Below are 22,880 nucleotides of genomic sequence, written 5' to 3'. Positions count from 1 at the left end.
GGAGCCAGCGGCACTCATAATCATACATTTTTGATTGGATTGTAGTCAGTGAGGACATTAAAATCTGTTGTTCCATCTAGAATGCCTTAGCGATCATCTGTTATGGTTTGGGATTATAAGAGATGACGTCGAAATCAAACAATAGCTATCCAACCGAGAATATACGCATATTTACACTGTTTTTACTTAATTCTTTGTGGGTTGTAGGTATTGATTGTTTTTTGTCAGGCTCTACATGTTTACTGTGTCTTTGTGGGAAGTGAAACAGTCTTCATTTCCACAGAATTCATCCAGTGTTTTTTTTTCCCCATACAGACAATTTATAGATTTAGCTTTAGTTTATTTGTACATACGAACGATGAAAAACTGAAACAGAAGAGAAGAAATAGAAACTGTGCAAGTAAAAGCCACAAAGGAAAAGAGATTTAGGTGAATTAAATGAAAACAGAAACCAAATTGTGTCAAAAATCAACAGGAGGAGAACAGTATAAAAACAACAAAATGCATGAAGAAAAGGGGAAGTAAAATAATTTGAAATAGCCCAAATGAAGGCAAAAAACAGTAAGCCTGGTAGTGAGAGAGGAAGTATCTGTGTGTGTGTGTGCGTGTGTGTGTGTGCACGTGTGTGTGTGTGTGCGCGTGTGTGTGTGCGTACAAAGAAAGAGAAGAAAAAGAGAAAGATGGGACACTGAGACCCGGAGTACAACAAATACAACATTCCTTTTCTTTACGCAATATCACATTTTGTATCAGTTACAATGACTTTCATGGCAGCATAATGATGATTTTGGGGGAAAAAAATAAAGTTCAACCTATTTTGACAATGCCATTTATAGATGCAGGATTTATAAAAAACTGTTGTGTCTGCACATTTAATTCTACAATCACTTCTACAATGTCATTATAATCCATGACTGTAATTACTTTTGCACACCTTTCCGACAGTCAACATGCGTAGATTTGTTACTGTACAAACACGGGCTTCAATAGGCAAAATACCAGTAATTGTGTACAACCTAATTCATGAGAAATATTACCATCAGCAGTTTCTTCATGTGTGGGCTCCCAGTGTTTGACTTCTTCAGCAGCAATACAGTATTGTGTAATAACAAAGGAACGACTAAACCACAAACTAGTTCATTTTGTTCTGTACTTTGTTACCATAATTCAAAATACAGATCTTCTATACTCAGATTTTTATACAGCTTTGACTAACATTTAGCTGTAACCCGTTGTTCATACTTGTACAGTATTTGGTAATCAGTTTGGGAGTGATATAGAAAGAAAATATGTGTAATCCCATATGTTTTAATGCTGTTTTAATTGAATTTATTACTCTTGTGTCTTATGTACTTTTGCGTATTTACATCTATATGTTTTACACTTGTTTTTATGCATCTGGCGGCAAGGAGAATTTCCCCTCGGGGACAGTAAAGTTGAATTGAATGGAGTGATTTGTTTGTGTACAATGTGTAAAAGCCCCTAAAACTGCATTTAGAGCATCATGGGACACTAAAACTCTTCACTCTCCACTCAACTTTACACTGTTTTTCTATAGCTGTGGTCAGGGAGGAACAGTGGACCACATGACCGGCCAATACTCTGATATTTAATAAAAGGCCAATATCGATCCCATATATTGGCAAACCGATATACATGTATCAGTGTAACCCTAACAGAAATCCCCCTCATATGCCCCCCACAGCACAAATCATACTGGGTACTTACTGTCCCACTTCGTACAGCACTGGCGCGGGACACAGGAGGTAATCACTACGCACAGTGCTTGGCTTATTATCTGGGAAAGAAAAACAAAAAGACACTTATGAGCTCCATGCATGACAGTCAGGAAAAATTAACTTCAAAATAAACTTGTTTCCAGATGTATAACAGGCTGGAAGAAACAAATTACTCCTTTTACTGTAACTGAATAGCTTTTTTGTGTGCTTGCACTTGTACTTTTAAGTCAGTAATTTGACCGGAGTATTGCACTTTTTTTTCTTTCTTTTTTTTTTAAACTGAGCACAAAAGCTGCTTATTACAAATAGTTTGTGTGAACGACACTCATAATTGGTTTCTCAGTTCATTGTCTCAACTGTGAGAAAGCTGTAAATGTACAAATTCTTGTGTTCAAATCTATCGGTGAATTAGATTTAGATATTATTTTTACATTAGCCTACCACACAACGTTACTGAGTGAATGAAACGCTTTTTCATTTCACAGGTGCATAAGACTGTCCGACTTCACCTGAACAATTATCTGCAAGTATTGCACTTTGCTACATTAAGCACTTAAATGTATCCTTTATAGCAGCTTTGGTAACATTTCTGGAGCTTGGAATTATATATATTATAGATATTCTATCTAGGTGGAGAAGTTATGAGATATTGAACATCAAAGATTTGACCTCCCATCTGGTAAAAAATATCTAACTTTTGTTTTCACAAAAGCCTAAAGAAGCATTCAAAGGATCATAAGTAAAATTCAAGGATCATAATTAACTCAATCTTGATAAAAAAATATATATATATAGAACCTTATAATTCTAAGATCACAGTTAGCCAAAAGATGCTATGAACTCTGTTTTGTCATCTTCTTTTTAAGTAATGAGTACATTTTAAATGTACTTACTGTTACTCAAGTAGATTTTTACACCGGTAATTTTACTTCCACTTAAGAAATATTTCAGCAAAGTAACAATAACTGAGTAAGACATTTTGACACTCTTCCCACACTTGGGCAGTCGTTTGTCATTGGGGGTTTAAAAAAAAAGGGCAGATAAGCAGATAAGAAGAAGCGGGTCCTGGATTACGATCTGTGCTTACATTGGCCTGTGTGTGTGTGTGTGTGTGTGTGTGTGTGTGTGTGTGTGTGTGTGTGTGTGTTCCACCCCGCACAGGTTCACTGAGGCCGAACCCATCTCCAGCCACGGAGGTAATTCACATTAAATTCAGGCTTTTTCCTGCCACTTCACTGCGAGGGGCTCCAACTGGTTTGGTGATGGAGAAGATGGTAGCATCTGTTCCACATATGTGGCGTGTGTTCCATAGTTGCCATAATGCCTGTCCATAATTATAAGGTGCCCTCCTGTTAAAAAGGTCTGGGCAGAACACATGCAAAAGCCAATGAGGGAATAAATAGCCCCAAGTGGGCGAACGTGAGACAGCCCAAACTGAGAAAGGACTAACAGGAAGACATCTGCTAATGGCCACTTCTGATTCTGATGAAGTTATTTTTAAAAATTACGCTGAGGTATTTTAGTCAAGTTGAAATATCAAAAATAGCTTGACAAGGAGAGAAGTGTTGTCATTGGCAATCATCAATTCCACAGATCCCACGGCCAAATGAGTGCTTGAAAAGTTTGGCTTTTAGTGCCAAATCCCATTTGCTTCCTGAAAAAAGGATTTCTCAACAGAACAGACTGCAAGCTCAAAATAAGGAGCAGAGTGACCTACATAGCCTCTTTCCCCCTGCTGAATTTAGATCGCATAGATAAGAAGCGGCTGCAAGATAAGTGTACAAGTCCAGGCCAGCGTTTGTTTTGCCACTTCCTTCCTCCAAAGAGCCACCATGTCCTCCATTACACCGCAGCAACAATGGAGGGTATGAAGATGAATTATAAGCTCTGGGCAGGAGACACGAGTTATCTGATGTTTAGGGTCCTGGAGTTCAAGACTTTGATTTGGAGCAAGGCATAAAATACAATAAAGCACAATGCATGCTCACAATGAAAAAAACAAACAAACATTAACATACAAGACACATTAAAAGAGCAGGGGAGGGTCAGGAGTCTGTTGCAGTTAAGCAAGTTTGCGGCATGTGAGAAAAATGAGAAGTTCCTAACCTGAAGGAAACGGAAATTGTCCACACACAGGGCGACCAGAAGAGGCTATAATGCTCTGGGTTTTAGATATGACCTGTCACTGAGGACAATCTGCTGAGTGCCAATAAACTTGTTTGCCACTTTAGTAGCAATGCTTCCTTTTTTTTTCTTCATTGGATTTCCCTGACATGTCATTTAAACCATTATGTGATGGCTGAAGAGGTATTATATGCTATATGTGAGGACTGGCTCTACAACAGATGTGTAAAAAAATGTAAGAAATAAAAGGTTTCAAAGGTTTGACACATGAAAAAAGATGGAGCTTTATTTGAAAAAAAAACATGTGTGTAACCTGTGGCTATGTTCACACTGCAGGCTTTCTTGCTCATTTCCAAATTGCTGCTCATATCTGAATTTTTGATTTTACTGTAGCCTGGTTTTAAACTTGGATGTATATTGTGTTTTAGTGGGAAGAATAGCTAATACAGCTAATGGTGATCCTTATCAATAAACAATAAACAATAAACATCTGTTTTTGTACCTACGCATCTCCTGCTTGTCTGAATTGAGTCGTCTCCCTAAATACCAATCAAGTCGGCCATTTCACTTTCGTTCCATTGTGTCTCGTTGTCCTCCACGCAAAAAATTGTGACAAGGGGCACCCTGGTGGCTCACGGAGTAGGGCGCGTACCATAAGGCTCAGTCCTTCCCGCAGCGACCCGGGTTCGAATCCGGCCCGTGGTCCTTTGCTGCATGTCCTCCCCTCGCTTTCTCTCCCATACCTTCCACGGGCCGGATTCTCACTATATCTCTCAAATAAAGCATAAAGTGACAAAAAATATACTATGGATATTCCTTGCCAGTCACGTAAGGTACATATGAGGAAATAAAGGCGTGGATTCCCCAAAGAAAAACCAGGTACAAAAATATAAAAAGACTTTATTATAGTGGCTAGATATTAAAAACAGCGACTAACGCGCATCGACCAAGAACTAGTCTTCATCAGAGTCAAAGTGCTCAAAAAATTGTGTCAATTTTCTCAAGTGAATGACGAAAGATTTACTTATAGTCATGGCAATGCTCACAAATTCCGATTTCAGCGTTTAAATGCATGTGCATCGCATGCTTTAGGATCTAAATTTGCACAACATATCCATGTGGTCCAGATGTGGACTTAAAAAATGTGACTCCATGCAGCTTTTTGCCGTTCACACCGATTAGAAAACATCAGATCTGTGTTGCATGTGAGGGACTAAAAAAACAAAATCGGGACACTCTCAGCTGCAGTGTGAACGCAGCCGATGAATGAAACCCGGCCTCGGTCGGGCCTTATGGGCGAGAAGCTCTGCCTGTAAATACGACAGAGCAACAGAGAGAGTGCAGTTACTGCTGAACTGTCCGACACTTACTGATGGTTTGCTCGTTGACGATGAAGCTGCAGACGACGCCCTCGTTGCTGCGGCCAAGAGTGAAGCCGTTCCCTCTGAGGACGATGTCGAAGGACTCTGCGGTATGTAAACAAACAAGCAGGAGGAGAACACAGATTAGACCGGGAGCATTCTAATGAACCAGCATGTACAGCTCAAGTTCTCCATGCATTTGTCTTGCATCTATCCTGCACCAGTACTGTAGGTAATTACTTCTTGACTGCTATACAGCAGAAACAAATTAGAATACTGTAATTAGGGTTAGACTGATATACTGGACCGATATTAGCCTTTTATTAAATATCAGATATCGGCCAGTCACTGCTAAAATAGAGGTTCCTCCCTGACTATAGTAATTTTACTTATTCAATTAACTGTTCAATTATGTGTTTTTGTAAATGAATTCTTCATTTAAAAGGCAGTAATGTCTCCCAGAGTTTCTCTACCACTGAACAGGTGTGGTGGGTCACTCTGCCTTAAAGAGCTGCTGACACTAAAAGAATTTCATCAGTCTGGGTTTCAGTGGAGAGTTTTAGTGTCCCATGATGAACTAAATGCTGTTTCAGAGGCTTTTCCATGCTGATAAGAATACATTCCTGGGGGGAAAACACTGACTAGCCTACTTGAACAGTTTTAGATATTAAATATTGGTACAAAATATCAGCTATCGGTGGCTTCAGTCTAAAAATATCTGCATCTGCCTTTAAAAACACACCAGTCAAACCCTAACTGTAAAACAAAAGTCTAGTGTCTTTCAATCAACTCGCTACCAGGTCATTACTTGCAACTTCCCACAGCTGAAAACGGTGGGAAGTTGAGACTAAACTTTTCCACACAGTTGCTCTTGGGGAAAAGTCCTAAGTGCAACAGTAGTTCAGCAAGCATGCAATAAAAAGAGGGATTTCTACAACAACTGAAGCTATCTGTACACAGCTGTAGGGAAGATCCACTCACGGTTCACACACACACTGGAGGGCTCCACACTCAGGATCTCTGTGCACGATTGCTTTAATATCTGGAGGATAAAAAAAAATGAAATGGATACATTATTGCACGGGGAGCAAGAATAAATACATCAAGGCCCGGCCGTTATCGGCTCTGTCAAGTTTAGAAAACAGATTAGGGTGCAACACCTGAGAAATGTCTTGCGTCTGATCAGGGCCTGGCGGCTAAAGGGGAGAGCTGAGGAGAGAGCAGGAGGGAGAAACGGCAGCTGTGTCAGCCTTTATGGGAAAATTATGCAAGACTATTACATTCCTCCGTTCTATTAAAAACCTCCGGGATCCTACATTATCATATAAAGAGGCCTATGTGAGCCCACTGTCATAGAACCGCACTATCTTCTATGATTCAATAAATCAACAAAGGACAAACTATGCAAATCCCAGTACACAGTCGGTAAAAAGGAGCATATTAACTGCAATATAGGACACTTGAACCTTTCATTTGACGTTGGGCGAAACTTCAACTTCAATGAAGTGTGGAGGGGGGGAGCGTTTACAGCGGCCTTATTAAATATGATGGTTTGATATGGAATCGTTAAAAGGGGAGAGGGTTGTAGATGACAGCTGGGAGGAAAAGGATCTGCTGCTGCTCCTCTGTGCCACTATTTTCCCTGTCTAATTACTTGCTTGGCAGTTCCCGAGAAAAAACAAAATTGACTGTTTGCCTGCCTGAGCTCAAAACGGTAGGAGAACCCATCCACTGAGCTGGTTTTTAGTTTAGTTTAGGAATCTGAACAGTTTTCTCTCTGCCATTTCAAAAATGTTGCATCTACTCTCACAAAATGACTAAAGCAAAATTTTTAAAGTTTTTAAAGGATAGTAAATAAGTCATTGGTTGACAAATGATAAGATTACACACTAGATTCTCTGTATGGATCCTCGATATTTTAGAGACATTAAATTGAACTCTGAATGATCAGATTCGAGGTCTCAGTTTGGCTGAACTCAACGGGAGCTACTCATTTCTCTGGGATCTAGTGACCAAAATTATTTATGGGCTTTTGGGGAAAGAAGGCCGTCATCCAAATTTCTCAGCCAGCGCTGTAATTGGCGAGAGGATCTGAAAGGATGAGGCTTGGATTAGCCGTTTTGTGGGAATAATTAGGTGGAAAGGTTTGAGAGGCAACTCTTCCCTACGTCATCTAATGAGAATGCCATCACAAGTTAATATCCTAATATCTTCAAGTCGATGATACGGCGTGCTATACTCAGCTTTTGCTCCAAGACAAACTGGATGGGTTCAGTAGCTGAAGGAAGTTAACGATTATGTTGTGGCTCGATTGCAATTTGGGGTTTTCCCAAAGGCCCACAGTTCAGACAACAAAGGCCCAGTATATTATCGAAAAAATAAACAGCCTAACAGGCAGTTTTGGCAACAAACTCTAGAAACACACCAGAAACACAACTTTGACTTGCTCTTTCCACAAGTTCTGTCACTCCGGTCACAGAGGCGGCGTGGATCCTGCACCGAAAGACTGCACAGATGATCTCAAATCCTCGAAATCCAACCGAGGAGCAAGGAGGCCAACTAGTGAGGAATCCAGTATTACTAATCAGAGAGGAATGCTCCGCGTTTCATTTGGATGCTGAGAGAGTCGCTCTGCACACTGCCTCCGAGGACTGAGGTTGATTAGGGGGTTTTTGTTGTGCTGCATGTTCTTATACACACTTTAAAACACATTTTAAAAAGTGCTGCGGTGCTTTAAAACCATAGAAAAAGAAAAAGGAAGAGTCTGCACACTTCTAATGAATGGACGTTTCAAGCACAACTCCTTTTTCCTTTTTCTATGTGATTTCTTTCCTTTTTCTACGAGACTTCCCTAGCCCAGCACTGACAAAGTGATGTGCATATTTTTCTGTTAATTAAAACCATCAAATCCACCATTTCAGGGGTTGCAAAAACATTTTAATCTGAATCATTAAGGGCTGGCATAACATTCCCTTCATAAACACTGGTATTCTAGGAGAGAAAACTGATTTACCATTCTTTCCTTTTATATATATTTTTTAGAATTCTCTATTGATCCCCTGCAGTCTGCTAGTGATGTTTTTACTACTTTATAACATGACAAGAAACAACCAAGCCTGTTGATGTCTTTGAATGCATCATGGTTCCAATTCTATCACCGTCATTTTCTGAGTGTCACAAAATGAGTGTAACTGCATCCCAGTTGATGCCTCGTCTAGAACAATGGGTTGGTTTATGGAATCTGAAAAAATATATTTCTAATATACAAAAAATTCATGCAGCCTCTATGTTTTTTGCAATACTTAATCAAGTAAAATAAAAGGGAAGGGACAATAAAAAAGGCATCATTTGGCATCTACGGTCGCCATTCTGCACATTTTCTTCTGCAACGTGCGGTCACAAGTTGGCACAGTTCCACTTTTAGGGGGCATGAGCCAGAGAGATTGAGAACAGGTTGGCAGTTGTTCGAAAGGCAACATAATCAATCATAGTCTTGTACTTAGTATCACACAACAGCAACAAGACACACCCTTTGGCATGCGGTACTTCCAGCCGCGTCTGACAGCTACATGTAGTTCTGCTCTTTTGCCGAACATTGCTGGCAGTGTCGGCTTTGACATGGATGCAGGACTGAGCCGAGGCGCTCCAGCGAGGGTCAGCGTCCTCACTGGGGCTGGAGGCTCACTGTAATGTGAAAACATTACTATGCAAAACCCCCGCCTTGGCTGAAAGCGTTCGAGTTAAAAGCTGCAGCAAATGGAAAGTATCACTAATTGGCTGGCAGGAGAAGAGGAGGCTGCTTGGGAAACTTCATATAAACACTGTTTAAGGGACTGTTACTGCTGAGATTAAACATTTGACAGCTATTCACTGATTATAGCATCACCCGGACAATATTTGCTTGATCCATGGAGCTGGTTTAGACGTTTATTTTTTTAACTTTGTATATAAAAAATACAATATTTGCCGTTTTAAAGCATAACTTGCATTGAATAGCTGCAGAGAGGGTTGTTGTGACATTGTACGATCTCCACACAATAAAAACACTGTGAAAAGCATGTCATATGGGCAGTGACTAACTGTCAAGCTGCTCCCATTCCCTTGTCTAATTTGCTGTTGAGTGGGTAAGACATTTCCTCCTCTGTCTGCAAACTGAGGACACAACTAGTAGTTATTTCCATAGACTTTTTCCATGCACCTTAGTAGAACGATCACTGTGTTTTTACATACATTTTGAGAAACTTCTGTCACAACCAGGGCAGGGAACCAGCTTGTTTTGCCCATTTGTCCATCTGATTCCATCTGCACTATTTTACCACCTTCACTGATTTGTAGAATAGAGAAGGACCTTTAAATGATGACTGGTTACCTGCCAAAGTGGCTGGTAGAGTAGACAAATTTAGCAGGCACAGCTGTTAATTTCCCAAACCCAATCCCAACCCTGAATTGATCAAAACAAAAAAATTCAATGACGCTTTGTAACACACACACACACACACACACACACGCGCACAGACGCACACGGAAAGGAGGCGAACTTACAGAATTCACAATGCCTTTGAGTGCGTGGAAGCCATCTTTGACAGGAAACACTTGGTCCTTGGAGTCCGCGACATCAGCAAGCTGTTCGTATCATAAAAGAGTCATTACACGAGTAAACAAGAAGTACTGCTGATTTAACAGTGCGTTCATCTTTTTCTGTTTTCTTCATTATGACTGAGCACTGTCTATCCTTTCATACCATGGGCAGGAGGAGACATAGCAGATGGCATGACTGTGGCAAACACTTTGCTCAACCATAAAAAAGAAAAAAACATTGCAGCACAAACTGGGAGCAATATTGCCTTTGTTTTTGACTTAATAGATGCTCATCACAGGATGTTGGGAGAACGGTTACCAATGGTTACAAGGGACAGGCCACAATGTTGGAGGAGTGACAGCAAAACTTAAGACCGGAACGTTATCACCTCTTCCTCCATGACAAAAGAGAGAAAACGACGACTTCTGTGCAGCCAACACGGTTTCACAGAATTTTGTGAAATGAGAACAAACTCGGAGAGGAAGATTACATGTTGTGGAGATGAATAACGAGTATTAGGGAAGCGCTGATCGGGTTTTCGATTGCCAATCACTGATCCGATCGCCTGAAATGATGCATTTTACACAGAATTTCCACTAACAACAGCTTCATGTAAGAGTGCACAGAATCACAAACAGCAAATTCCAATATAGCACTGCGTTCATTATGTTCTTATGGCTGCACGACATAGCTGGCCTATCCATGTGTACATGCATCACAGGTTTTATCCAAACATGGTAATTACATGTTAGTGTGTGTATGATGACTGAGGTGATTACTCACCCCCTGCCCCTGGTAGCACATGACATTACATATTGCACTGCGACAGCATGATCTGTTGCAGATATTTTGAAATATTGCCAGATGGACGACATGCCTTCGCTGCTAACCTTCTGCTGCTGACTGACGTAAATTGGCTCGTAGTTTTTATGGCACACGTTCAACCGGTTTCCTGATCCGGCAATTCAAACTTGGTAACACTTTACAATAAGGGTACACAAAGTTAAGGGTTAGTTAATGCTTAATTAACAGTTAAATAATGTGTAATTTACTAATGGTGTTCATGTTAACTAAGGTATTAATTTATACATTATTTAATAGTTTATAAAGATGACTATTAAATAATGTATAAATTAATACCTTAGTTAACATGAACACCATTAGTAAAGTTAACTGTTAGTTAGTTAGTTAACTGTTAATTAGGGGTTAGTTAATGCTTATTAAGCATTAACTAACCTTTAATTAATGTACCCTTATTGTAAAGTGTTACCTGAAACTTTTTTTTTTTTTTTATCGGGGAGTTGAAACGGTGATTGGTCGATCACTGATAACCTATTTATAACATTAACTGGTGGCCAATCAATTGGTGCACCCCTAATGTGAAGATTAGGTTCCTCCACCACAAGGATTATGTAAGAGTCGCACAAATTAGACATGCCATTCATCACAAAAAGTTAGGTAACGGTTAAGTTTAAACAAGTAAAATAACTTCGGTTAGGTTTAGCCAACTAAAACAGTTTGGTTAAGGTTAGTGTAAGGTTTTGGTCATTGTTAAAAGAGAAAACCTTTTGCAGAAAACTTCTTCACGAGTTGGGAATTTAGTTATCTTCAATCCCCTTTTACAGTATAATCTGAACTCCCTCCCTCCCGCACAGACATTGTTTTTTCAGAGAGGCGGTGGCATTGATGCTCCAAGTTTGACCTTTCTTGTCACTCTTCCAACACGGTGACGTTTCCCTTGTAACCGATGAACACTGAAACCTCACTGCTACAGATGAACCTGATGTCTTACCTGCTGCTCGTCGAAGTCTTTGATGCCCACACAGTAAACCCGAGCGCCATATTTCCTCGCTTCATCAGCCTGCGGTTCATAGAAAAAGGTGTAAAAGATGTGCAGCATGTAGAATTTAAAAGGGTAAAAAAAAATCCACCATGAAACAGAATTTACATAAGTCGTTCTGGCATTTTGGGTTGTTTTATTTTATGTGTCCCACCCACCCCCAGATTTCATTTATTTTCTCATGTTTCATTGTTTTTGCAATTAAACTAAACTAACCTAAAATAAAGTGACATAAAACAAAACTAATCTTTACACTCCTATGATCTTTTGAGAGTTCAGTCTTCATAATAAACCAAAGCCAAAGCCTTCTGGATGTCGTCGAGACACAACGCAGTATCAACTAGTGACAGTGAATTCTGTTTTAAAAGGTGGATTTTCAGCATGTTAACGAAAATAACGTGTAACAACGTGAACCTCACCTCCCGTACTGTGAGTTCATGAACGTACACCGCGAGTTTCCCGTCTGTCAGAGCCAGGATAATGCTCGAGGACTTAGTCGTCTGTTTCTGTATTTGAGCCGAGGCCTTTAGGTTCAAACAGAGGAAGAAGAACAGCTGATTAAAAGGCCATTCCACATGCTGTTTTTGAATATTTGTTCAAATTTTGATCAAAATAACAAGAAAGCCACTGGAGTAACGAGGGGAGCGAGAAACTTACCTCTTTAATTCCCTCGTGCATGTATGTTTCGCCCGCTGGTTTTACGTCCCGCAAACGCTTCAGACCCTCCTCTATCTCGTATCTTAAGACAGAGATAAACAGTAATGAGTGATTGACACTTTGGGTACATGTACCAGAGCTGGGCGATAATTCAATATTATCATTTATCGTCTTTCAGTGGAATTATATCGTGATGATATGGTGATTTTGGGATATTGTGACTCACATTTCTACTGTCTAAATTGATGGTAACAAACAAATTTTATTTAGAAACTCCGACAAAATTAAATATGGACCAGGAATACTATTTGAAAATGTCAGTTTTGTTTGACATCACACATATCACCATTCGGTTCAATGGGATGAACATTCATTTGCACGTGATTTTGCATACGTGAGCCATATTGTGATAAATATCCATATTGAAAAAAAATCTTTATGATTATCATGATATTGATTTCAACCAAGCGCTGACATGTACTATTCTGTAGTGAAATCACACCAAATGTGTTAAAGGGATACTTTGGCATTTTTAAGTATGTGTATTTTTCTTCTCTTGTCACATCGTGGGTAAAAGTTTCTGTATTAGCACTAAAATCAACTGAAAAACAACATGTTAGCATTCCTCATTCACAACAATGGGCACAGCTAGCTGCAAGCTATCTCAGTGGCTGGAGGCTAATGGTAACAACTGGTTACAATGAAGTTGTTTTCACAACGAGGACAAAAGCAGAAACTTCTTTCATATGTAATTTGTTGGACATGTTTATCCAGAGCGTCTCACAGCACCATGAGCACATTCATTTATTTATTTATTTATTTGTAGCATTTGCAGCCCCGGTGGGAACTGAACCCCGAACCTTGGCAGTGGCACCCTGCAGGAATTTCACAGACGGTGCCATGTAAGAGGAGGCCGAGTTCAACGTCAACCCAGGGGAGAACAAAACTTTCACATTATGATATTGTAACACAGAGTAAAAAGTTAAATCAAAACAGCTTTGGAAACTGTTTTGACCTGATATCAGAAACATATTTAGGTTCTGATTTCCCAAAAGGATTGCAGCTACAAAAACAAAAAACAAAAAAGGTCCTTAAATAGTTCTGCACTTTGCTTTGTGGTTCTTCAGAGAACTTTACATGATTAAAGAATATTTTGACATTTGAAGATGGTTCTTTAACTCTCAATAATGGTTCTTCAGATGCAGTAGCAGCTATGGACGACTACGGACATCGTCTCAACTTTGTGTTATGTTTACCCTAGTCAGATATACAGGACCATAACAATGTGACAGATGCCTGCTGACGAAAAAATTAAATTCAAAGCGTCATCATTTTCCTTTAATTCTGTGAGAGTTCGTAACACCGTTCAGTACCTGTCTCCAGTCAGAGGCAGCAGGACTTGAGCTTGAGCTGAGAAAACGATGAAGGACACTCTCATGCTTGGGCTGTAGGGGAAAAAAAAAAATCAAACATTAGGAAATAGAAATGCTCCACTTAAATGTCTGTTTAAAAGGAATAGAATACACTCAGCTAATGACAATATATTTCATCGTTTAATTCAATTTCATGACTATAATTCAATTTTAAGAGTCTCAGTGTCTCATACTCAGTTAAAATCCTTCCTTGTATCAACAGTCAAACTCTTTATCAAACAATCACATACACAGCCTGAGACGTAAAAACCCTTCAAACTGCTTGAATAAAGTCAGCGTGATTGACGGTTTTATATAAAGCTTTCACATGTTCAAGTTAATCAGAAATAAAAGCAGCGCGCTAATAACTAATCAAACACAAAGGGCCTTCCATAATGTCAACTAATATTAGAGTATGACTTAAAGCAACATTTCTGGCTTCCCAGGGGACGCAGGAAGTGATTAATTGATTCACAGACAGGAAACAGGTTGTCGTGATGATGAGTCACACGTAAACACACACACACGCATCCTGTTGCACAAATATATACTTTGTACCTGTCACTTTTTAAGGGTGTGAACGGCAACTGGACACTCCAATGTGTTCCCAGACCTGTGAGCTTGGCATCGGACTAACTGTCTCTTCTGTACAGGCGTTACTGTTTATTCTCTCATATCAGAGCACTGATTCACTGTCTTGCAAACTTCTGAGTTGCTTTTTTTTTTTTTTGCAAACACAGCTGGTTCCCGGAGTAAATAAGCCACTATGTAGCCTATATCTAGGAAAAAAAACACAGCACTCTGATAAGGAAAACATACTCCCACCGCATAAATGTCCTAGAAAAAGTTCCCCGCATGGTGTTTGACAGCTATAAAAGAACGCAACCTTCCCACGGGGCGAATTCAACTTCGAGAGAAATTAACCGAAAAAAGTGCTTCCCGGACGGGGGCCTTCGGAGATCCAAAGCCTCCGAGAGCATAAGGAGAGGTGCTGATATTTCTCACCCACATGACACATGGCCCAGTCGCGATCCTCCCCCGCAAACATTAGCACAATCTTTAAGCCACACGGCCAGATTTGGCAGGGTAGCGACGGCAGCCGTATAGATCCGCATCCTGTCTGCAAGTTCCACTTTGAGAGCCCTGATAGGAGTCATATGTGGAGTATAAAACTAACCGTGTGAAGTCATGCATGAGAAACCGTGGGTGTTAATTTAACTTCAGCTTCAATAAACCGGGTGGGGGAAGGAGCTTTTTGATCGTACACATTATCACCCGTTGTAGAGAGATATTTTCTATTTGTCAGAAGAAAGACTTGACAATCAACTCTTTCTTCTGATAAAAGAGACAGCGATGCCAGGGACAAATCAGAGGGTGGTGGTGGGATTGGGTGGGGGGTGGGGGTGGGGGGTGGAGAGTAGGGGGGGGGGGTTGGGGGTTGATTAAGGAGTCCAGTTTGCTCCACATGGCGGAACAGAAGTGCTCTTGGTAAGCGAGCATTGTTTAGCAGATTGTCCTCGTCGCCTTCCAGTGTTCTTTTGCTTTACTGTACATTGTCTGCCTGTCAGCCGTTCTGTGGTGGAAGCAGGGGATAAGTGTGGAGCCGGACCCCCCCGGTGCAAATGGCCATTCTCACAGCCCAGAAGACTGCTCCTCTCTGCCACCCACTCCCACCTGGTGCCTTTGCTATTTTCTTCAACCAACCACTTCATTCTGGCTGGGTCGCTACCGTCTGTACTGTGCTGGCAGGCAGGCGCCGTTTGACTCAAACGTTATGCAAGCTCGACGTTTCGAGCCGGCTCCCCGGTCTGACGTTTTTTGTCTTTTTTTTAATGAATTTTCGTACGGAAGGACGGACGCAAAGGAGTTTTTGGAATTTGATAGTTTGCAATATAGATGGGAAGTCCATTATCTGTGCAAATAACAGGATGCAACTCATGTGAAATGATCTATTTCAAAACAAAGCACGATATCCCCTTTGGTAAACAAAACAAATCTTTACCTGATGTTTAGAATTCAATATCTCTAAAATAAAGGGGATTCTGTCTAAAAATGTTTTACCATTTTCTCAACCAATGCACCTAAGTTACCATAATTTTTTTAAACCTTGTGCTATGAAGTACTTTGTCAGTGTAGATATCACTTTTTTAAAACGGTGAATATCTCATTTTGGAGAACTGGATCCAACATTTGTACTTAAGCTTTTATTGTGTTTATGCTGTGTATTTTGTGTTTATGATGTGTATTTTTTATGCTGTGTATTTTGTGTTTATGCTACATCAACATTTAATCTTTGTTTGCCCACTCTCAGTACCCACTGCACGCCTGACCGTCCTGGAAGTGGCCTCCCTCTCCCCCTGCCTCACCCTTCCCAAGGTTTCATCCATTTCTTTTCCTAATAATGAGGCTTTCGTGGGAGTTTTCCCTTGTTCTTGTTTCATTTCAAATTGTGGGAACTGCAAAGCCCTTTGAGACTGTAAATGTGATTACGGGCAATACAAATAAACTTGACTTGTAATTTTATATGTCCGAAGAAAACATATGATCTTGACACCGACGACTGCATACTCACCTCACAAATCGGTCGGTGAGGTTCTTGACAAAGGAGTAAATCTCGATCCAGTCTGCAGAAACGCTTCCAGACCTGCAGCGAGAAAGCATTGTCAGCTTGTGGGCATCAGAGCCAGCAGACAGTGTGCTGGTCAGTTCAGTGTAGCACAACCAGAGTGGGCAGTTAACACCAGACGCATACTGGGCAACTGTGCTGATAAGTTTGTCTACTATCACTTACCAAAAAGTCACATTGTGAAAACCCACATGTGAATGCTTTTGGGACACATGTTGGTTTTCCTATGTGAACAATTTTTTCACATTGTATTCTGACATCACAGTTTTTACTTCTTTTTTTTTCCCCACATTTTTTCACGTTTCACCCTGACATTACATATGGCAATACTTGTGTCACATGTGAAAACTTAATTTCACACACAGACATACAATTCACAGGTAAAAATGTCATTTTCTCATAGGAAGAGGGAAATTTCACATTCACATATGAAAACTAATATGTGTCAAAAAAATCACATGTGCTTTGAATTCACGTGTATTTGCACATGTGATTTTTTTTTTGTAAGGGATAACATTAGCAGGTAACCAGCAAATGTTCAGAGGCTCTCTTCCATCCTAATCACATTTATGATCACATTTCTGTGGCACGATGTGAAAGAGTATCTAAACACCAAACCAAACTCTGCATAAAGTCTGATATCTAAAGGCAAAAAAGCATGATACTGAAATTGCCATCTGCTATTGGCTGATCTTGGGTGCCAGGTGATGTCACCATCTGTTATACTCTATAGAAGGTGACATCATCACCTGGCACCAAAGATCAGCCAATATCAGATGGCCATTCCAGTAGCATGCTTTTCACCATCAGATGTCAGGCTTTACACAGATTTGGGTTTGGTGTTAACTTACTCTTTAACTGAGTGAACTTTGTGAGTTAGCTAAACATGTTTTCAAATGGATGAGAAATAATACTGCATCTCAATTTCATGCTGTGGAAAATAGAATACTTCACAAATGCAATATAAATCAAACCCATGGACTTCACTGCCTGCTGGGAGTCAGGAGTTGTTGTTTTTTTTTTTTATTGTGATAGTAATGGTAAACTAACAATCTGACCAAAGTGGATATCACATACTAAAATTTGCCTTGCCTAAAATTTACCAGCCACTTTAACAATGTCACCAGCCAACTAGGTGTTTATAATAAAACAGGACCTTCAAAAGAACAACTAAGTGGCTGGTAGACTAGACCAGTGGTTCCCAACCCAGTCCTCAAGGACCCCCTGTCCTGCAAGTTTTTATTCCATCTTTACTCTTGCACACCTGATCCCACTGGGGCCTACACACTTTCATGCTGCTCTGTTCAGGTAGATCTGTCTCTACCAATCAGCATTAAGACCTTAACTGGATCAGGTGTGCAAGAGTAGAGCTGGAACCAATACTTGCAGGTAAAGGGGTCCCTGAGGACTGGGTTGGGAAACACTGGACTAGACAACTTACCAGCCACAGCTAGAAATTACCTACATTTGGCTGGTGGCTAGTGCCAATTTCTCATCCTATCTATAAAAAAATTGAAAAATTACAAAAATGATATACAGTAACCAAGTCGTATGAACTGGAAATCAATTGGTCACATTAAAAAGAATTAACGAGGACGTTAAGATTTCGTAATCGTCGAAACCGACGCATAAATTTCCAGGTGTAATCAAGGGCAAACCAATGTTATGTGGGTGTCAACTTGTAGCCCTTGGCCCCTCTCACCCCTCGATAAGTCAATCTGACCAAAATGAACACAGTGCGTAAAATGTGCCCTTGATGTAACGAGGAAGGGGGTAATTAAACCAATAATTACAATTCAATGTATGTGCGGAGAACATAAAACAGAAGAGTTTGACCATTAGGAAGCTCATCTTTCATGCCGCCTCTCTCCTCCCCCGTGTCCAGAGACAAGGTCACACAGCGGAGGGGGGAGACGATGAACGGGGGTAAAGGAAAGTTCCACTGCACTTTGACAATATTGTAACGTCACCTGGTCATTAGCACTGTGGTTAATAGCTGGCAGTTGTACCCAGTGATGGTGCAGCGGTTAAAGGGGCACTGTTTTTCACCCGCTCTGTGTAAAGCCTAATCAGATAATCCTACATTAGGGCTATTCTATCAGTGTGGCATTGTGGGGCTAAACATCATCCATCAACTTTCTGGAATGAGCCTTGCAACTATTAACCATGTTGTCAAGTCCTGGAAAGAGCAATCACCATCACACGAATATAAACTTGCATCTGTAGGCTAAATGACGCCAGGCCCCTCCACTTACAAGCGTGGAGGACAAAGCAGAGCAAAGTAAAATCTATTTACTGGGTCAAACTTGTGCCAACAATCTCTGTCATCATCCTGTAATTTTGCAATTTAAATCAGGGCGGAGGGGCTTGAATGTAGGGCAGAGAAGAGCCGTGTTCTCACTCAGCGGCCCTGAGAGGCGGACTTTCTCCAAGTTTGGGGAGGACAGTATGAAAAACATTTACTATCAAGGGTGAAAACTCCCTTTAATATACTGAAGGCCTGTGAGCATGGAGCAACTTCAGCAGAGTAATCTTTTGCTGAGCTGAGTGAATCTGTTCGTGCAACAACAAGTGTCTTGACTGCAAGATTAAAAGGGTTAAAAGGCCATGGTCCGTTCAAATGGTCATCCACTTATTTCTGTGATAGGATATTCCACCATCCATCTCCATAAACTTTGAAAGGCTGCAGCCTAATGACTAGAATTCAACTGACATGGATTTTTGAAGACCAATACCGATATTTTTGTATTGAAGCTGCTGATAGCTGATGTTTTGTGCCGATATTCAACAACTTTTGTCAACAAAAATCCATGTATTCAGGGTTTCCCCCCACAATTTGATTCTTATCAGGGTGGAAGCCTCTGAAAGAGCATTTAGACCATCATGGGACACTAAAACTCTCCAGACTGATTAAAATCTTTTAGTGTCAGCAGCTCTTGAAGGCAGGGAGACCCACCACATGTATTCAACGGCAGGGGAATTGTGGTACATTACAGCCTTTAAATAAAGAGTCGATTTACAAAAAAACACTATTGAACACTTAAATTAATAAATAAAATGGGTAAATAATATTTCTTGTCAGGTTTTACGGACTGTTTTTCTGTATCTGTGGTCAGGGAGGAACCTCCAGCATGACCAGCTGATATCTGATATTTACATTTTGGTCTAACCCTAATAGATGCCTGTCACAAAATGTTTGAAGAATGATTACTATTGGTTAAGAGGAACCTGCTACCATGTTGGGTGAAGGAGTGACAACAAAAGAAAAGATTGTAACTTTCCACCTCTTCCTCCCTGATGCCCCCCCCCCCCCCCCCCTCCCCTCTTGCAGTATTGTGTGATCCAGATATTAGGCGTTTTCTTTGCTTTGTCAGGGAGGAAGAGGTGATTATCTAACATTCTCCCTTTTTGTTGTCACTCCTCCAACATGGCAATATTTCCCACCATTGAAACCACAAGGAATTGTTCTGTTAATCTGTGTTGCATTTGAACAGTCAGCAGAGGAACAGAGTTTGGCCCAGAACCATTCTGCCTCGAGTTCAACTTGACCCATTTCAGCGATTTAGTGCCGATTTCCCAATGACTCATTTTGTAACTTTTAGTTATCCAGGGAGAGTCAGCTGAGCACGCATGCTGGTTCTCAAGTTAGTTACACACAGTCACAGCTGGGAGCTGACCAGTACAACCACAGTCTCAGGTAACTGAAGACTCTAAATTGCCCATTGGTTTTTGTGTGTAGTGTGGTATGTATATGACCTAGTATAGGATGTATATGTGTATGTATATGTATGATGTAGTATGGTATATGACATGTAGTATAAGGGCCCTTTGAGACTTGACTGTGATAAAGGGCTATATACAAGACTAGACTAGACTAGACTAGACCAGTGATTCTCAACCTTTTTCATATCAAGCACCCCAAATTTAGTCCACATTTGGGCCACAGACCCCTATTTGATGAGATTTTGTCTCTCAGACCCAAATCTGAGAATATTTTTATTGTTAGATATGATTTTGTCCAGAACTCAATGACTGTCTGTATTGTAGGTAGAGAGATAACAGAGAAACTATAATCAAAACAGTCATTCTTCTACACTCTCTGATTGTGTTAACTTCTTGTAAATGAAATAATGCTGAAGTTTAACAGTTCATCAGTTTGCTGGGGACCCCCTGGAACGCCCTCAAGGACCTCTGGTGGTCCCCGGACCCCACGTTGAGAACCACTGGACTAGATTAGACTGTTGGCTACTGAGCAGGTGGGCAGGCCTTAGGGCTTGGCAATTGATGATGATTCAGTATTATCGTTCCTATTATCATCTTTCACTGGAATAATATGGTGATATGGTGATGATAAGGTGATTCGCTGTCTAAAATGATGATAACAAGCACATTTTATTTAAAAACTGTTAAATATTTTAAGGATTATTATTGGAATATTTCAGTTTTGTTTGACATCACACCAAACATCACCATTCTGTTCAACAGGATGAACATTAATTTGATTAACATGTGATTTTGCAATGTGAGCCATATCGTGATATATATATATATATATATATCGATAAAAATCGTAATTATTATCGTGATATTGATTTAAATCACATTGCCCAGGCAGCCCTGGCCTAGCAGGTCTATCACGTGCCTTGCTCATGGGCACCTCGGCAGTAGTTGTTGAGGGTTGAGTGGGTTTCTAATTCACTTTTTCCCCTTTAACCCAAGTTTTCGCAGTCGGACCGGGGACTCCAACCGGCAACCTTCCGGTAACAACCCCCCCCCCCCTCTCCTCCTCCTCCTCCTCCTGGCCCATGGCACCAACTCTCGTATCTCTCGGCCGACCAACTCCAGAGTTCAGCAAGTCAAACCATTTCATAATGCATAGTAACAACATTTCAAGATGTAACAGTCCTATAACGTGCAGCTGTAACATTGTTTCCATTCTCTAGCTTCAAACGTGGCCGACCCCGGTCTGACACTCACCCCGCTCTTTCTTTACTTACTTGTCTAAAACGAAGTACAAGTCGTAAGCTCCGTGACAGGATGCTTCCTCCGCACAGCAAGACGAAGCAAACAAACCCAGGAGGATTACAGCAACTGCCGCCGAAATCCACTGAGTCCTTCCTTGAAGATTTTTATCCTCCATGGTCAAACGTGACAACTGTTCCAACATTTTTTTTGCCACGAAAATAAATGATGAGGAAAAACTTTGGTGAAAAATAAAAAAAAGTAGCTCCTAGTCCGCGTCACAGAGCGCCGAGGAAAGAGAGACAGTTGAATCCGACGTGCACATCCCGGAGTCTGAGGAGCAACATGTCAAAGTTCCTGCAAAACAACAAAGTTAACTGTTTTGACCTGCGAAATAAGGGAAATCACGCGGCCGACGTCACCGGCTTTGTTTCGCCATCCTCTTGACTCACTTCTTATTCACTCATATATCCTCAATAAAGTCCAACCTGGCTCCTGCGCTCAATGTGAATCTGTTTAGAAGATAAATCCCTGCTGAAGAAACTTCCCCTATGCTAAAGTACACACGCCACACCAAAGTTATGCCGCGTTCAGGTGCTCCTCGCAAACTCGTACTTCTGAGTGCTGCAGTAGTGAACACAAGGTGTCGACCAGTGAAGTTATTTTAGTTGGGAATAGTGACAAAATGAATGCAAGTGCGTAGTTTTAAAGTAGAAATCCATCGGTACAGAGCTACTTTGTGCTGCAACGGCAGAATGAAGATGAGAAAATGTGCATAAGAATGTAATTGATTTTTTCATGAATTTATTAGACAGAAGTTGTGGTATACATATTTTTTATTATAGATTTGATAACTTTATTAATATTCAAAGGGGGAAATTCTCTTTTTGCCTTTTGATGGTGGCGCAGGATCAGCCAGCTAGTGATGTGACATTTAGGGGGCGTGTCTTTTCCCTCAAGACACGCCCCCTAAACGTCACATCTCAGCAACTAGCATACCAGAGACAGTTGAAAACCCCAGCCCTGTTTGCAACTCTGAGTCGTTTATGTATACTCAAGTTTTAGTTGCAATATTTCCAACGGCACCTGAAGGCATCATTACTCACTCCACTAATCACTCCAGTGCGCATGCGTTCCGGCGGAACCAGCTGTTGGAGCTTTGTAGGTCTGCAGGTCCCAGAGTACACACCCAACATCTGCACCATCTTTAACACAACGCTACTTGATAATGTTACTTCAACAATATTCACATGTGACAAAGTTGTTTTACTTGCACTTTTTATTTTAATCTGAGGTATTTCTTAAAACTTTTTAGATGAAATGTGGTCTGTGTAGCTCAATGGGCAGAGCAAGGTACTAACTCTGCCAGGGTTAGGGGTTTGATTCCCACTGGGGCCACCAATGCTAAAAGAAAAATGTTTGTACTGTAGCATGCTTTGGACAAATGACGTATGATATTTTAATTTTTCCAAGGGTTTACACCAAAAATGATTTTTCTGTCATCCTGGTTGAAATACCATCTAGGCTATTTTTCTATTACTTAATGTAGTTTGATAGAATTCTATTTAGCTGAATGATAA

At 40.6% G+C, this 22,880-nt stretch overlaps 1 protein-coding gene across 1 annotated transcript in view; it reads right to left on the bottom strand.

Annotated features, from left to right (window-relative positions):
* The window catches only part of antxr2a (ANTXR cell adhesion molecule 2a), an 84,107-nt gene extending 62,310 nt beyond the window's left edge, over nt 1-21,797 (bottom strand). Inside the window, exons 1-10 of the mRNA XM_071515237.1 lie at nt 21,336-21,797; nt 16,285-16,356; nt 13,674-13,745; nt 12,301-12,382; nt 12,063-12,167; nt 11,596-11,664; nt 9,767-9,847; nt 6,206-6,266; nt 5,234-5,329; nt 1,729-1,798 (exon numbers count right to left, since the gene is read on the bottom strand). Coding sequence (XP_071371338.1) covers nt 1,729-1,798; nt 5,234-5,329; nt 6,206-6,266; nt 9,767-9,847; nt 11,596-11,664; nt 12,063-12,167; nt 12,301-12,382; nt 13,674-13,745; nt 16,285-16,356; nt 21,336-21,505 — 878 coding nt within the window. The 5' untranslated portion in view covers nt 21,506-21,797. The remainder of the gene's footprint in view (nt 1-1,728; nt 1,799-5,233; nt 5,330-6,205; nt 6,267-9,766; nt 9,848-11,595; nt 11,665-12,062; nt 12,168-12,300; nt 12,383-13,673; nt 13,746-16,284; nt 16,357-21,335) is intronic.
* Between the last annotated feature and the right edge of the window lie 1,083 nt (nt 21,798-22,880).

The sequence above is a fragment of the Centroberyx affinis genome, unplaced genomic scaffold, assembly GCF_046629955.1.
Source record: "Centroberyx affinis isolate AG114_WGS23_722 - 3 ecotype Tasmania unplaced genomic scaffold, CSIRO-AGI_Caff_v1 ptg000333l_1, whole genome shotgun sequence".
In the NCBI taxonomy this organism is placed as follows: domain Eukaryota; kingdom Metazoa; phylum Chordata; class Actinopteri; order Beryciformes; family Berycidae; genus Centroberyx; species Centroberyx affinis.
This window is presented reverse-complemented; position numbering and strand designations above follow the sequence as displayed.